At 35.5% G+C, this 16616-nt stretch overlaps 1 protein-coding gene across 2 annotated transcripts; it reads left to right on the top strand.

Annotated features, from left to right (window-relative positions):
- Positions 1–237: 237 nt before the first annotated feature.
- Positions 238–15883, top strand: LOC131525122 (cilia- and flagella-associated protein 44). 2 transcript variants are annotated; one of them, XM_058752500.1, is made up of 33 exons: positions 238–299; positions 594–741; positions 1722–1884; positions 2072–2174; positions 2293–2509; positions 3118–3232; positions 3330–3494; positions 3630–3785; positions 3896–3943; positions 4022–4121; positions 4221–4315; positions 5094–5303; positions 5392–5502; positions 5602–5754; positions 6044–6280; positions 6458–6600; positions 6742–7018; positions 7101–7156; positions 8050–8212; positions 8312–8442; positions 9476–9681; positions 9777–9939; positions 10016–10193; positions 11164–11631; positions 11715–11918; positions 11995–12190; positions 13151–13279; positions 13608–13738; positions 13835–13951; positions 14084–14285; positions 14463–14623; positions 15144–15278; positions 15499–15883. In XM_058752500.1, the coding sequence occupies exons 1-33, from the start codon at positions 251–253 to the stop codon at positions 15745–15747; spliced, it is 5379 nt and encodes a 1792-aa protein (XP_058608483.1). In that variant the 5' UTR covers positions 238–250; the 3' UTR covers positions 15748–15883. The 2 variants fall into 2 exon arrangements, with proteins under 2 accessions (XP_058608483.1, XP_058608484.1); XM_058752501.1 differs by having other exon boundaries at positions 248–299; positions 600–741.
- The last annotated feature ends 733 nt before the right edge of the window (positions 15884–16616 follow it).

The raw sequence follows: 16616 nt of genomic DNA, 5'->3' as shown, positions 1-16616 counted from the left end.
AATTCATTTAGTCAACAATTTTAATATAGACTAGCCTAATAATCGAATTAATAGGAACAATTATTGAACAGTTCCATCATGATTATAAGGTATGAGATTCATACACTGAGGTTCACATTTTGTGAGCAGAAGTTGTGATAATAGAGACCAAAGTCCCTTAGAAACGCACTTGGCCTCGTTGCAATAAGAATATACTACAATACCCAGTGCGCAATGCGCGAAGTGTACGGTTGCTAAGCAACGCAGTCAGATGAACATGGACGCTTCCGAGACGCTAACAGATGAAGTTATTTTACAAGGTGAAATAACACTTTCTATGCGTTATTGTGACTCAGAAACAAGGTGTTTGATTACTACTTCATGTTCGCGAAATTCTTATGCAATTTAAACAAAATCTGAACGTTTTAACTGTAGGTCATCATCAGCAGTAAACAAACTTGACATCTGTTTGCCCAACAAACAATTACTGTCACGTAGAGAAATATTCTAATTGTTTAGCAAATTTGGTTGATTGATTAATAGTGGTTATCACATTCATCAAATGCGCAATGAATTCATATGAAACTCCTGATTTATTGGCGTTTTAATTTCAGAAACAGCTGTTGAAGAGTGTGATGGAAACCCTGAGGAAGAGCAGAAGCAGTCAATCCCAGATGACATGTATTACAGCTATGAGGAACTGTGCTCCAAACCCTTCATCACTGCAGACTCCAACATCCCACAGAACCTGCTGCACCTCTCGTATCCACTGCAGCTAACATAAATATATAACAAAAATACATACTAGTATATATATATATATATATATATATGTATATATATGTATTGACAGTCAAAAGTTTGGAATAACTGATATTTTTAATAAGATTTTTGAACAATCTCTCAAAGCTGCATGATTTGTTTTGATATGATCAAAAATATAGTAAAAACAGTAATATTGTGAAGTATTATTACAATTTTACAACAGTTTTTAAAATATATTTTAAAATGTAATTTATTCATGTGATGTTGAAGCTGAATTTCCAGAAGACATTACTCCTGTTATTATTTTCAATGTTGAAAACAGTTTTTGCTGCATAATGTTTTTGTGGAAACCGTGATACGCCTTCAAAAATATAAAAAATATTTAAAAATAATAATCAGTAAAGTAGTAAATTAATCAAAAGTGACATTAAAGACATTAATGACAAAGTAAAGACATTAATAATGTTACAAAAGATTTTTATTTCAAATAAATGCTGTTCATTCACTTTCTATTCATTAAAGAAGCCTGTAAATGTATAACGGTTTCCACAAACATATTAAGCAGCAAAAACTGTTTTCAACATTGATAATAATAAGAAACATTTTTAATAATTGTGCCCCAATAATAACTGATAATAACCAAATCAGCAAAAAATTCAGAAGGATCATGTGACACTGAAGACTAGATTAATGGCTGCTAAAAATTCAGCTCTGCCATCACAGGAATAAATGACATTTTAAAATGTATGAAAATAGAAAACAGCTATTTTAAATTGAAATAATACTTTACAATATTACTATTTTTGATTAAAAAAAAAAATGCAGTCCTGGTGAGCGTAAGAGACTTTTTCAAAAACATATAAACTGCAATTATAACAAACATACAACCTGTAGTAGTTTGTTGCCCTGTGATGAAGGGTGGAGGATTCATGACTATCTGTTTATTTCATTTAATTTGCTCCTTAAACTGAGCCCAGACATTCGTTTGGCTATGACTGTGGTCGGAGAGGGAACCTACAGCTGTTGGATGAGCATACGTTGGCCTTCATAGCCGGGAATCTGCTTATCCTATTGGATGTGCACATCAAAAAGCAGCGTTACATCCGCTCTAGCAGCGGGGGAGGCATCGGAGCCATTATGGTATATTAATACTGTTATTTAGATGACTATATGTGAATGAAAACTGCAAGGGCAAATTAAAATATCAACAGCAACATAAAAAAAAGGATGGCCTGATACATGAGTGTATGAGCAACATGAGAAAGGTCATAGCACTTATCAGGCTTTGTGTACTTGATGACCTAATATATAATTTCTCTCTTCAAAGACTCATCCAAGTAAGCAGTATCTTGCGGTGGCAGAGAAAGGCTATCAGCCTAACATCATCATATATGAGTACCCGTCCCTGCGGCCTTACAGGATCCTCAGAGGTAGGACATCAGAGGCAGCTCAGATGGCCTACAGCAACATTACTTAAATTTGAACGAGACGTGGTTTGAGATAGAATCATACTTGCATAATTTTAGCTTGTTTGTGTTTAATTTGAAGGTGGCACAGGCAGTGCATACAGCTTTGTGGATTTTAATCGTGATGGATCTTTACTAGCCAGTGTGGGTGGAGCTCCAGACTACATGCTTACACTGTGGGACTGGAGGCAGGAACAGGTGACACTGTGCAATAAAGCTTTTTCTCAGGATGTCTACAGGGTCACCTTTTCACCCGACTGCGTTGGACAGCTCACTACATCTGGCACTGGGCACATTAGGTTTGTATTACTGTCATTTATTCACTTATGTATTTACATTTAATAACTTTTACATTTTTTTCTGAAAAAATATTTTTATATATAATAAGGTTGGAAGGTTTGGGGTCAGTAAGATTTTTTTTAGAAATTAGTACTTTTTTTCAGCGAGTTGCATGAAATTAAAGAATTTTAAAATACATTAAATAAAAGACTTTTACGCTGTTTGCTAAAAATATTTATTTCAAAGAAATTTCTGTTCATCGTCATCAAAAAAAAAAGTGTCAGGTTTCCACAAAAATTTTAAGCAGCACAACTGTTTTCAACATTCATAATAATAAGAAATGTTTCTTGAGCACTAAATCGACATATTATTAGAATGATTTCTGAAGGATCATGTGACAGGAGTAATGGCTACTGAAAATTCAGCTTTGCCATATTCACAGGAAATATATTCAAGTAGAAAACAGTTATGTAATTATATAATTTGTAATAATCTTTCCGCAATATTGCTCTTTTGATCAAATAAATGTACCCTTGGTAAGAGACTTCTTTCAAAAACATTATTAAATCTTACTGACCCCTCTGAATGGTAGTGTACACATGTGCTGAGAGAGGTTTTTTTTTTTCAGATTCTGGAAAATGGCTAATACATTCACTGGTTTAAAGTTGCAAGGACTGCTGGGAAGTTTTGGAAAAACAACAGTGACAGATATAGAAGGATATGTGGAGCTTCCTGATGGAAAGGTTCAGCACCTTCTTATTTTGCATATTTACACAAACAAACCTACACACTTTTTAAATGAACAAGTTCTTGAAGAAATGAATTCTCTTTCTTTCTCAGGTTGTGTCAGGATCAGAGTGGGGCAACATGCTCCTTTGGGAGGGGGGTCTGATAAAGGTGGAATTATGCCGTAAAGGTGGACGAACATGTCATAGTGGAGCCATTTACCAATTTAACCTGGATGAAGGAGAACTTATGACCATAGGATCTGATGGAGCAGTCAGAGTAAGTGGGATTTTGCTACTTCACTGATTGTTGCTATTGCTAAAAAGTAAAACCTTATTTGAAACAAATTATTACATGGTGAGGATGTTTTGGTTTTTGAAAGTTTTTAAAGCGATTTCTCCACCGTTTTCTCAGGGCTGGAACCTGGAGACCATAGACACCGCAGATGCAGTTGATGACAGCGGCCTGTTTGAGATTGAACCCATGAATGAGATAATAATAGGCCGTAATGTCAGCTTGTACTCTATGGTCAAGAGCTCCATCCCTGAAACCTCCATCTGGTTTGCTCAGGTGTACAATCTTTTCCTTTTAGATATCGAAGTTGCTTTTTATTTATTTTTGACAATATTTTAAAGCAACTAAGTCCCAGTCTGAATATTTTTTGTGTTTGATTTTAACAGGACTCTAATGGCTGTATTTGGAAATTGGATCTCTCATTCTCCAACATTGTGAGTCATTTTAAACGCTTGCTTAATCTTTTTTAGTTTTCCATGGTGGGTCCGATAAGAATGTTTTCTGTTTTGCAGACCCAAGATCCAGAGTGTCTCTTCTCATTTCATGCTGGCGCCATTCAGGGCATGGATGTTTCTGAAAGTAGCCATCTCATGGCCACTACAGCCTTGGACTGTAAGGAAAAATTGAACCCTGACCAAACATACACCCACATACACAGACCTATGATGTGCTTTATATGAGCATTGACAAATACCTTTTTATCTTACCCAGCCTCAGTTAGGGTGTTTGACTTTCTCTCAAAGAAAGAGCTCACGGTATGCCGCTTCAAGCAAGGAGGGACAACACTCACATGGGCTTCAGACATGGTAATGTAAATGAAGATCAAATAAAGTGAAAGCAAATAAAATAAATAAAATGGCTGATGTAAAACATACTGTTTTTGCTAAATAAATTAATAATAAAACACTAATAACTAAAATCAACTGTTTTAAATTCTTCAGTGTTGTTATTTGTAATTAAAACTAAAACTATTAAAAAGTTAAAACTAAAAATTTTCAGTAATTGAAATGAAGCTGAAATAAAATATAAATAGTAGAAGAAAAACATGCAAAATGGTAACAGCTAAAATAAATAAAGTACTAAAATTTGTGAAACTAATACTGAAATAAAAACAAAATGGTATAAAAATAAATAAATAAAATATTTTGCAGATAACAAAATTACCAGAATTTAAACTAAAATGAAAACTGAAAATATAAAAGTAAAATTTATTTACGCAAAACATTAATGAATGCTATAATAATAATATCACTGAATAATATCACACATTTGCTAAAGATTACATTTAATAGTGTTATTAAATTGTTAATTAATATTAATTTATTCAGTGATTAATTCATCATAAGTAATATTAGTTTATTATAGAATTCATTGTTAAATTATTAATGTTTTTCAAGATGAACTTTAAGTCAGAGTTAGATGACAGCAAAGGTAATCCAAATCTAAAAATAAATGTCCAATCAAACAATACCAATAAATGCAGAAATCTCTTAATATCGAACGATAACCAGTATGGTACCAATTTTTTATGCATCCCTATGTGGTCTTATTGTTTGTTGATGGAGTGTGTTTGTGTCTCTGCAGGTGAACACTGCTGGGGGTCTGCTGCTTGTGGGTTTTGATGATGGTGTGGTACGTCTCATGGAGCTGTTTAACACTCAGAGTCTGCATGCGGTTGCAGGACGCACACGCTCTGGAGATGCTGAACTCCGCCTCAGACAAGCTCTCAAGCCTCACAATGCACCTGTGACCGCCATCGCTTATGAGAGAACTAGAAAGATCATGGCTACTGGGGTAGGGGTTGAGTGAGTGAGCATGAATAGTGTCAAAATATTCTGCTGTGTTAACATGACATTCCTTTCCTCTCTCTCTCTCTCTTTAGAGCACAGACAGTACTGTTTTCTTCTTCACAGTGGGGGAAAGATACACACCAATAGGGTTTATTACAGTCCCAGGGCCTGTGCAAGGTCTGGAGTGGTCACCTCAGTCACATGTGAGAGATGATTGTTAGCAGTGAAGCTTGCTGAGTTTCATGTGGTGACCATATCATATATGATTTATTGTCACTGAAGAGTTGTGCATTTGTTTAAAGGAGAAAAACACTCTGCTGATCTTCTGTCAAAATGGTCACGTGGTGGAAGTTCAGTGTCCTGGTCCTGGAGCTCAGACTGGTGGAAACACCTTTCAACTCTCAGATCTTCCCACAATACATTTCTGCTTCAGCAGCATCAAGTCCCGGATTAAGGTTATGCCCTGACTCTCTCTTTGACTTTCTCTCCCTATTTCTCCTAAAGTTTATTTTATTTTGTGTTAATAAAGTGTATTATTTCAACTTTTATCAATTTATGTTTTTTTGTTCAACAATTCTGTTGATTGGCTTTTATATTAATAAAATTGATTCTTAATATCAACTGTGATGATACAAACACAATTATTAAAATCACCACAATGGTCTGTAATGATTGTTTAGATATTGTTTAATGTTCTGCTGCTGAAATGTTTCCACACATTGATGGATGCCTGTGTGTTTGCAGAGAGATGCAGAGGTGGCACTCAGGCAGGCCAGAAAAGAGGAGAAGAAGAAAGAGAGGGAGAAACGCTTGAAGAAATTGAAGGAGCAGAAGCCAGATGCCACAGTGGAGGAACTACAGGAGGAAGAGAAAGAAGAGGATGAGAAGGAAGAGGAACTGCCTCTTCTTTACATTCCATCTCCACGCAGTCCTCTACACTGCGGTTTTTACTCAACACCAGGGTCATTCTGGCTTTCTATGGTACATATACTCACAGACATACATTATATTTCGAAATAATGGAATAAATCGGGAATAAATGACATTTTCAAATATATTAAAATAGAAAGCAAATAATGTTTAAAAACATTACAAAATCTTAGTTATCTCAAACTTTTGAATGGTAGTCGCTAAAATGCCGCCCTCTCTCTCTTTCAGGGTGGCTATGACTCAGGGTATTTGTACCACTGTAAGTTCTCTGAACAGCAGAGTGAAGATCCATTAGAGAGGAAAGATGAGCCCTTTTCCTTCATACCTGTGCATGATGCAGACCATAACCCCATTCTCACCATCACCTTCAAGTGAGGTTCTTCTGTCTCTACACTAATAGCGTAGGACTGAGTAATCATAATTATTTTCCTGATTTGATTCTATTTCAGTTTTGAGTCAATATTGTAGTCGATAATTATCTAATACCTAATTTCTTACTCTTCTTGTCTCAGTTCCAGTAGGCAGTTATTGTTATGTGGCATGAAGGATGGTAGTATTCGGGTGTACCCCGTACAGGCCTCGGACCATCAGCTCAGCTCCATGCAGGTGCACTGGGCCCTCAGTGTCCATGACAACCACTACGGCCACGTGTGCCACATCCGCTTCAGCTTTGATGACACATTTGTCCTGACCGCAGGAGAGGATGGCAACATCTTCTCTTTCAGCTGTTTGCCAGAGGAGGAGCTCCAGAAAGCCATGCTCAAACATGCCAAAGTGCCCTCTCCACGGGTTAGTGCATGTGTTCATTTACGGTGGGCAGTTGTCTGCTTGTGTGTTCCAACTCTACCATTTTACTCTGTCATGAAAACAGGTTGGGCTGGAGAAGGAGATAGCAGCACAGGACATAGAAGATGCTTCTGCTTACAGGTGACTTTGTGCATTTGAATAAAGCAAGTAATAAAGGTCAAGGCGAGTGCCTTTCTATCTGTGCCACGGCCCCCCAGAGGGCTACAGAGGTACTGCATAAGGGCTGTCAATTTGTTTTTAAATAATAATCTTTAAAATGTTCTATACAAAACATACAACATTTTAAATATTAATATTTTTATAGACCTATTTACTTCTTATTATGCATCTTAATCATTATGTTACATTATAGATAACAGTGTGGTAGTGTCATATTTAAGTTGTTTGTTTGTTTGTTTATATAAATATACTGTATGTATATAATACTAAAATAAATTGTCTTGTCTCATGATCAGTGAACAATGAAACTTTCTCGTGAACATATTTATCTTAAGAAAAGAGTCCCATTTACAAGATTTTCAACCATTTAAATATGGGATTAAACAAATATCACATAATATAATATTATGAATATAGAAAAGTACATAAAAAGAATAAATATAAAAATCTGATTTCTCTGACTGTTCTTGATTTTAATTAAAAATAAATCCAGATAAAAAGTAATGCTTCTTTGTTATTCATTATTTATTATTAAATATTTATAGCATTATATGTATTTCGACCTGTTATGAACTAATTGAGAATTTACAAATAGGAAACTTCTGTTTTCTAAAGACGAATAAATTATGATCTCAGTAAACGTAATTTCAAGCTATGATCATGAGAAAGCAAGACAAAAACAGTATTTCATTTCAGTTAATCACAAAAACAAGAAAAACTATATATTTTTATCCATCACATCATAGAGCTTCAAATACACCAATAAATAATGAGTACATAATAACCGAATTTGCATTTTTATTATCATGCATGGCCGGAGCTTGTTTATTTAACATAAGAGTGTGTGTGTGCAGCATAGAAACAGCTAAACAGAAGCTGGAGCTGGACCGCATGCATAAGGAAGCAGAACAGAGGAAACAGGAGCGGCGTAAGAGGCTGGCAGAACTGCAGAGTCGATTTCAAGCTTTACTGGAGCAGAACCAGAGCCTTCCTGAACACATCCGTCTCCATCGCTCGGTGCATAGATCTCACACTCCTCCTCGCTCACTCACCTGTTTCAGTGTAATGATTACATAGACACAATGATCTAACATAATATTTTCTGGGTGCTTGTAGGAGTTTGAACTGGACCTGAGCTTCCGTGAAGAGACTGAAAGACAGACAGAAGAGAGAATGATGGAGGTCAGGAAAGAACTGGCCTGGGAGGAGGAGAGATACCGCATCGGACTTAACAAACTACAGACCATGTACTACACCTCCATCCAGAGCTACTTTTTAAAAAAAAAAATTCTGTTACACATTTTTTTCTTCTCGATACCGCTACTGCTTTTTGCCTTTGTGTAGTTGGGGAAAGAGAAATTATAGAAATTGACACTTTTATTTAGCAAGGATGCTTTAAATTGATCAAAAGTGATGATAAAGACATTTATAATGTTACAAAATATTTCTATTTCAGATAAATGCTGTTCTTCTGAATCTTCTATTCATCAAAGAAACCTGAAAAAAATTCTACTCAGCTGTTTTCAACATAATAATATTAAATGTTTTTTTGAGCAGCAAATCAGAATATTAGAATAATCTCTGAAGGATCATGTGACTGGAGTAATGATGCTAAAAATTCAGCTTTGAAATCACAGTAATCAATTCCATTTCAAAATATATTAAAATAGAAAACAGTTATTTTAAATAGTAAAAATATTTCAAAATTGTACTGTTTTTGCTGTACTTTGGATCAAATAACTGCAGGCTTGGTGAGCAGAAGAGACGTTAAAAAACATTAAAAATCTTACTTTTCAAAAACTTTTGACTGGTAGTGTAGATATGTTAAACAGATAAATTCTGTATTCATTTACTCGCCTTAATGTTGTACCAAACTTGTTTGACTTTCTTTCTTCTGTGGAACAAAAGATATTTTTAGGAATATTTCAACCGCTTTTGTCCATATAATGAAAGTCAGTGGGGTCCAAAACAACATCGTACTTACATAAAGTAAAAAAAAATACGAGAAAAGTCATATGGGTTTGAAATTATATGAGAATGAGTTTCTGAGTAAACTATATATTTAAAGATTTTTCTCATAAACCTAAGGAAAAATAAAAGAAGACACAAATGAAGCAATTGTAATATAGGGCTATAAAAATAAATACCAAAAAATACTAATCGAAGCCTGTTTTGTAAATCCCAATTTGTTAATTTCATTTATTGTCATTGAATTGTAGGAAGAAACAATTGAGCATCACTGCTTTTGTTTATTGTTTCATATTGCTGTTGTCTCTGTAGGTTCTGGGAGTCAGTGGTGGAGGATACAGTCACGGTCCATGCGTTTAAGAGTGGACATAAGGTCTCCAACTTCAGGCTGCTGGCTCTGTCTGCTATACAAATGCACCTGCACCAGCATGGCACAGCGGCATCTCAGAGCGGACCCATGGAACAGGATCACTGGCAGAGCAAAGCACAGCCTGGCAAAAAAGCCAGCAACATTTCACGTGAGACAGAATTAGTGTATTAAATTTACATTTAGACTTGTGTGTGTGTGTGTGTGTGTGTGCAGTCATCGTTCTCCTTCTTTCTTTCTAAGCAGTGCAGGATGAGCTGGTAACAGATCCGGTGATGCAGTCAGGAAGCATGCATTCAGGGTCTCGTAAACTGGCCAGCAGAGAGGCGGAGAAACTCCGTAAAGCTGCCGAGAAGGCAGAGAAAGCGCGAGCCATGATAGAGAAGAGGAAAAAAGAGTGGGCAGAACTGTAAGTACCAGTGTGTGTGTCTCTTTCTGTCTGTGTTTATTTGTGTGGGTGTGTAATATTGTTAATGCATCCTCAGCTGTGCCTCTAAGCCTAGTGAGGACTATGAGGACCCTAAGGATGTGGAAGCGATCCGATTGGCTAAGGAGAAAATAGGCGACTTTAAGCTGAAGTCAGCGAAAGACTTTACTGTTCCTGAACACCTGCGGATGAACGTGGAGAAGAAGAGAGTGCAGTTAGTGGAACTGGAAAAAAAGGTGAACGATACAAATGTATCAGCAAAAATGAAACTTTCTTGAACTGAAACATAAACTTTCCATAACAATAGTAATAGTAATATTGTAAATGCAGTATATTATAGAGAGTCAGCTTGAACTATGTAAGTTAGAATAAATAAATAAAATATAATGTTGCCATATGTGTTGATAAATTTGGATATTTTGACATTTTTAATATTTATTTTAATAAATGTTTATTTTAATTAATATTTATATATTTTTCAAAATAAAAGTTTGAGCTGGTCTACACTACCATTCAAAAGTTTAGGAGTCGGTAAGTATTTTTATAGTAAATATTATTACAATTTACAATCTACAATCAACAGTTGTTTTCTGTTTTAATATATGAATGTAATTTATTCCTGTGATGGCAAAGCTGAATTTTCCTTCAGAAATCATTCTAAATATACTGATTTGCTACTCAAGAAACATTTCTGATTATTATTAAAGTTGAAAACAGCTGTGCTGCTTAATATTTTTGTGGAAACCATGACACATTTTTTAGGATTCTTTGATAAATAAAAAAAATCAAATGAAAAGCATTCATTTGAAAAAGAAATATTTTGTATGATTGCAAATTTGATCAATTTAAAGTATCGATTTCTTTAAAACATCTTACTAACTTCAAACTTTTGAATGGTAGAGTATATTTTCTCCTTTTTTGCATACTTTTGTCAGCAAAATTGTTGTTTTCATCAGCAAAAAAACATTTTAATGAGAGTCAATTTTTTGAAATTCATCAAAATGAAATAAAAAAAATTGTTTTTCGACAAAAAAAAGCTATACCAACATTAAGTGGATCTCATAATAAAAATTGTCCATTGTTATGACAACCTCTTTATATAATTTTTTGGCTTATTAACTAAAATAAGTCAAGCTCGTATGATCTACTAAATGTTTTAACAGATGTTTGCATGTGGTGGTCTATGCACTTTTCTATATGTTACAGATCTTTGAGAAGAAGTCTGAGATGAACTCCCGTGTGATGGCTCTTAGGGACAGTAAGGTGGAGATCGTGTCTCAGCTCCAAGCCCAGGTGGAGCAGTTACAGGAGGTCCAGCAGCACCTGCCACCTGAGAAGCGTTGTCCACTGCCAGCTGTGCCCGTCTTAATGCCAGAAGAGATGCCAGAGAAGAAACACAGATACACCCGGGCTACCTTGGAGCGTTACGCCACTCTTAGGGACAAGATGGCTTCCACTGGCCTGGAAGAACAACAGGATGGGCAGAACATCCTGGAGCTGCTTGAACAAGAGACGCAAGGCACACACACTGAGGCTCAGGACACACACATAGAGAATGAAGGTGAGGAAACACACTCTCATAAGCAGGAAGAGGAGCTCACAGAGCTAGAAAAAGAGATGAGAGGTATCGAGGAGATCAGAAACCTGTGCCAGCAAGACCAACTTCTTAAACAGGTTAGTTTGGTGTGTTATGAATATCAAGGGGGATTTTATTCATCACAATCCTTCAAACCATCCTTCTTTCAATCTTTCTGCAGATGGAGGATGCATTGTGGCGTTTCGACGCTGAGTTGTGTGTGTTGCGTCACGAGAAGCAGGAGTTGGATGTGTACATGAAACTGGCTGATCTGAGACATGTGACACTTTTTGAGGAACTGCTGCTTCTGAAGGAGTTTGAGAAGAGGGAGGACATACTACAGGAGCGACTGACCACCTATATACAGGAAGAGGAAGAAATCAGGGTGCGTGTTTTCATTTTCACATGTATTTAGTGTATCCAGTACAGAATAGTTTCATATTCAGCATTTTGTTTGTCAGACCAAGATGCATGAAAATAAGAAGCAGATGGAGCTGAAGAAGAGAGACATCCTGAGACTTCAAGGGAAGGAGAAAACAATCGCTGCCACTTTTCAGGCATCACTGGGGGAGAACAACAAGTTTGAGGAATTCCTCACCAGAGTATTTAAGAAAAAGATCAAGCGTACAAAGAAGAAAGAAACGCAGGGACGTGACGGTGAGCTGCAAGTGTTCTGTGTATTTCACTGGGTGAATCTCACAAAACCTGTCTAAAAGTCACATTTCACCCCAAAACTAATACAAAGAAGTCTTATTTTGTATAAAGGAAATGTTTTAGGACTCTTTACTATTTTACCATTATTTTCATTAAGCAATCAATTAAGCAATTTTCATTACTCTATGATACTTCTGATAATTGTCTTTCTATTATTTATTTTTACAGTTATTTAAAAATAATTAAAAGCAATCAATTTAAAAAAAAAATTAAAGACAGTTCAACAAATGCTACTATGATGAAGTAGTACTTTAAAATATACATGTATACATTAATCTTTTTTAATGTTTTTTAACTCTGCACTTTTATAGAATTGCATTTATGCAATGTATCATTTGTCTTGAGATTTTTGAGGGTGAAATGTAACGTAGTGCCAGCAACAGGTAGGATATACATAAAATTAGACTCCATTAGTGTTATTTTAGTATCAATCAATCAATCAATTAAACTTTATTTATAAAGCACCTTAAAAACACCGAAGTGGACCAAAGTGCTGTACAGAAAGCTCATACAAAGTATACAATACAATTAAAACAACATTTAAAAAAAATAAATAAATAAAAAATGTATATACTATTAGAGTTTTTTTTATTTATTTTGAATTAGCTTTTATTTTTACTTTTTGCTTTAAGTTTTAGTAATTTTAGTAATTTAGTCATTGCTTTTGCCATTTTTATAATTTAAAAAAAAATCTTTAAGATTAATTAGTTTATTTCAATTTGTTTTTATTTATTTCCAGTTATCAAATTTAGTGCTTCTTGATTTTAATTTTAGTTTAAGTTTTTCATCAAATATTTATGTTTTAATTCAGCTTTATTTCAGTTAGCAATATTTGTAATAGTTTTAGTTTTAGTCTTTTTGTTAATTCAAATGTGATATTCGTTTTGTTCCTCCTTCCATCAGGTGGTGATGTGACAGAGGAGGAAGATGACAGTGATGAAGACTCTGATGAAGAATCAGACGGGGATAATGATGAAGATTATGATGACCCCGAGACTGGAGTTCCCCTGGATGACAGTGTGTGTCCACCAAGTAAGATCAACAACCAGCTCCTCAGAGAGCAAATGTCTTGTTTGCACCCTGTTGTTCACCTGTGCATTGTTCGTAATATATAACATACATTACGTTATGCATACTACCATTCAAAAGTTTGTGGTCAGTAAAATTGGCATCCGGTTTGTCTTTAAATTAATACTTTTATCAAGCAAGGATGATTTTTAAATTGTAAAATTATTTAAATTACAATATATTTTTTACTGTATTTTTAAACAAATAAATTCAGACTTTCAAAAACATAAAAAAATATATGTATATAAATTATGAAATATATATGTCCTGTGTGTGTGTGTGTGTGTTTCAGACTGTGATCCCGAGCTATTTGATAACACACTGAGGTTGCGTGAATATCGTCTAGATGTGGAGGAGCAGCTGCAAGAGGAGATAAAAATTGTTGATGGTTTAAAGAAGGAGTATGACACACTGACCAAGAAAGTGAGAGAAATAGTTCTTTCCACTCCTCTCTCCTTTCTCTCTATTATTTCTTTTTCAACAGAACAGCCTAAAAAGACAGTACATTTGTTTTTGTAGGAGAAGATTGTGCAGAACAATCGTAAAGCAGCAGAGGGCGATCTGGAGCTCATTAACCGAGAAAAGCAGCAGAAGCTGAATGAAGTGGATGTGGTGGTGCCACTCAGACTGCATCAGGTGTGAACATAATTACGTGCTGATTATCTTTTGTGTTATGTCGTTCATTTGTTTACCATCTCAGTCTCTGCTAAAGTGTATAAATTTACATCCAGTATCAAGTCTCTCTGTCTCTTTTCTCTGTCTGAGCAGATTGAATATGTGAATAATGGTCTGTTACCGGGTAAGCTTGACTCAGCATTGGTCCTGAACACAGCTGATCTACAACATCTGGAGAAGCGCATTAAAGAGCTGCAGCAGGAGAAGATTGAACAGCGAGAGCTCTATAAACACGCCAAGCAGCAACACGTACAGCTCAGACATGACCTTAAAGACATGGAGGCCAGAATAAAGGGTCAGAGACAATTTCAAACCACACACTTGCTGGTAGTTGTAAAATATACTATAAAATCTTACATACAATGTTTTTTCACAAACTGAGGGATGAGACAAATATATTTCCTTAAACTTGAGTTTCAGTGAATAAAGTGTTACATTAAATATATTTTATTATAATTTTATTTCTTTGCAGGGTCGGAAGTACGTTGCGAGCAGCTGATGCTCAAGAAGTTCGGACAGCTGGTTGACCTTGAGGTTCTGCAGACTCTGTCAGGCAACAGGAGAGTAGAGGAGATGAGACAGGAGATCAGAGAACAAGACGCCAAATACACTAAGGACCTCAAACACTGGGAGGTACAATGACACTTACCCTACCTTTGCCTTACACTACCATTTAAAGTTTTTTAATGCTTTTTGAAAAAGTCTCTGATCAAAAATACAATAAAAACAGTAATGCAGTGAAATGTTATTATAATATTATCAGCAAATGATAATATTATCATCATTAACGGTTTTCTATTTTAATATATATTAAAATGCAATGTATTTCTATAATGGCAAACTGAATTTTCAGCAGTCATTACTCCAGTCTTCAGTGTCACATGAATCTTGTGTAATATTATATATAATATCTTTACTGTCACTTTTGATCAATTTAATACTTGCTGAATAAAAGTATGAAATTCTTAGCGGAGTTAATATGTGAATTATGGTTTATTGTCATTATTCACATATTTAGTGTGAATTAAGGTATTTAAAAAAAAATCTTACTTACTCCAAACTTTTGAAAAGTAGTATATGTAACGAACCAATGTTTATGTTACTTTTTCCAAATTCTAAAACAGTTGTTCATGATTATGTGTGTGTGTACCAGGCAAAAGTTATAGAAGCAAGAGAGGCACTGACAGAAATAACGAAACAAAACACAGAGAGACTACGTAAAATGAACAGCCTGCTCAGCCAGAAAAAAGCATTGGATGAACATCTCAATGCCAGACAGCAGAAGACGGTATTTTCATTTATTATTCACATTTTATCACTTTCTTTATTAAATTCTTCACATATTTGTTGTTAATACAGTCAAACTTCTGACATGATTTAGTTTACTCAATTCCAGTTTAAAACCATCTTGAATTGCTGCAATAGCAGCACCTGCAGCTGTGAATGTACAGTATATGCAGGACACTCCTCAGACATTCAAAACTTGTGTGTGTGTGTGTTTGTTTAAGGTGGGTCAGTTCCGAGGCCGTCTGGTTGAGAAACAGGAACTGCAGAGGCTGCAGCAGCTGGTAGTGGCTCAATCACAGGACATCGAGGTTCTCAATGATGAGATCCGTGCTCTTTCACGCAAAGACGGCCATGTTCTCCCTCCGCTTGAACCTGTCCTGCCTCCCATTCCCACCCTGCCCCACAAACACACAACAAGCAATTCTGGTGTGCACAGGAAACACAACCTCAACAGCAAAGCTGTGAAATAGATCCACACACACACTTTTACCCTAAGTGCAAAATCAGCAATGTTAGCACACAGACCTCAAGCTATCAATCTGTTCCTGTAGACATGTACGACAGGCTAAATATGCAATTGTCTAACTGTAATAAATTCTTTCCTTAGTGATCTTAATGTGTGATGTGTCTCCTTCCGTTTGGATTTTCCTTTTCAGAAAATGCTCTGTAACCTTGGAGATTTTTCCCATTATTTTATCATCATAATCAGGCAAGTTTCAAATCTTGCAGTCAAAGTGCGTACATCCAACAGGCCAAAAGCTCAATGTGGGTTCTCACTGCTCAACCACAAGAACAATTTCAAGCAGGAAAAGCAAAGTTGGCACACCACAGCTCCAAAAGTAGAAAAAATATTTATGTTCTCACCATAGGTGATGTTTCGAGCCTCAGCGCTCTTCATCAGACTGTCTGGCAATCTGTGGTGAGAACACAAATGTGACCTTGGACCACAAAACCAGTCATAAAGGTAAATGAAACTGAGGTTTATACTGAATAAATAAGCTGTCCATTGATGTATGGTTTGTTAGGATAGGACAATATTTGGCCGAGATCCACCTTTTTGAAAATCTGGAATCTGATGGTGCAATAAAATCTAAATATTGAGAAAATCGATAATTTTGACCCATACAATGTATTGTTGGCTATTGCTACGAATATACCCATGCTACTTATGACTGGTTTTGTGATCCAGGGTCACAAATAGGCCTATTTTTCTACTTTTGGCGTTGTGGTGTGCCAACTTTGCTTTTCAAGTTTCAAATCTAGAACGTATAGCACTACTCAACCATATCAAATAAATATAAAAAGAAACATTATCTGTACATGAGCAGTTAGCATGTGA

The sequence above is a fragment of the Onychostoma macrolepis genome, chromosome 19, assembly GCF_012432095.1.
Source record: "Onychostoma macrolepis isolate SWU-2019 chromosome 19, ASM1243209v1, whole genome shotgun sequence".
Lineage (NCBI taxonomy): Eukaryota > Metazoa > Chordata > Actinopteri > Cypriniformes > Cyprinidae > Onychostoma > Onychostoma macrolepis.
This window is presented reverse-complemented; position numbering and strand designations above follow the sequence as displayed.

Coding starts and splice junctions, on each gene's coding strand:
- LOC131525122 (XM_058752500.1), top strand. CDS start 251: ATGAACATGGACGCTTCCGAGACGCTAACAGATGAAGTTATTTTACAA. Junction 300..593: donor AGATGAAGTTATTTTACAAG/GTGAAATAACAC, acceptor TTTTAATTTCAG/AAACAGCTGTTGAAGAGTGT. Junction 14,286..14,462: donor CATGGAGGCCAGAATAAAGG/GTCAGAGACAAT, acceptor ATTTCTTTGCAG/GGTCGGAAGTACGTTGCGAG.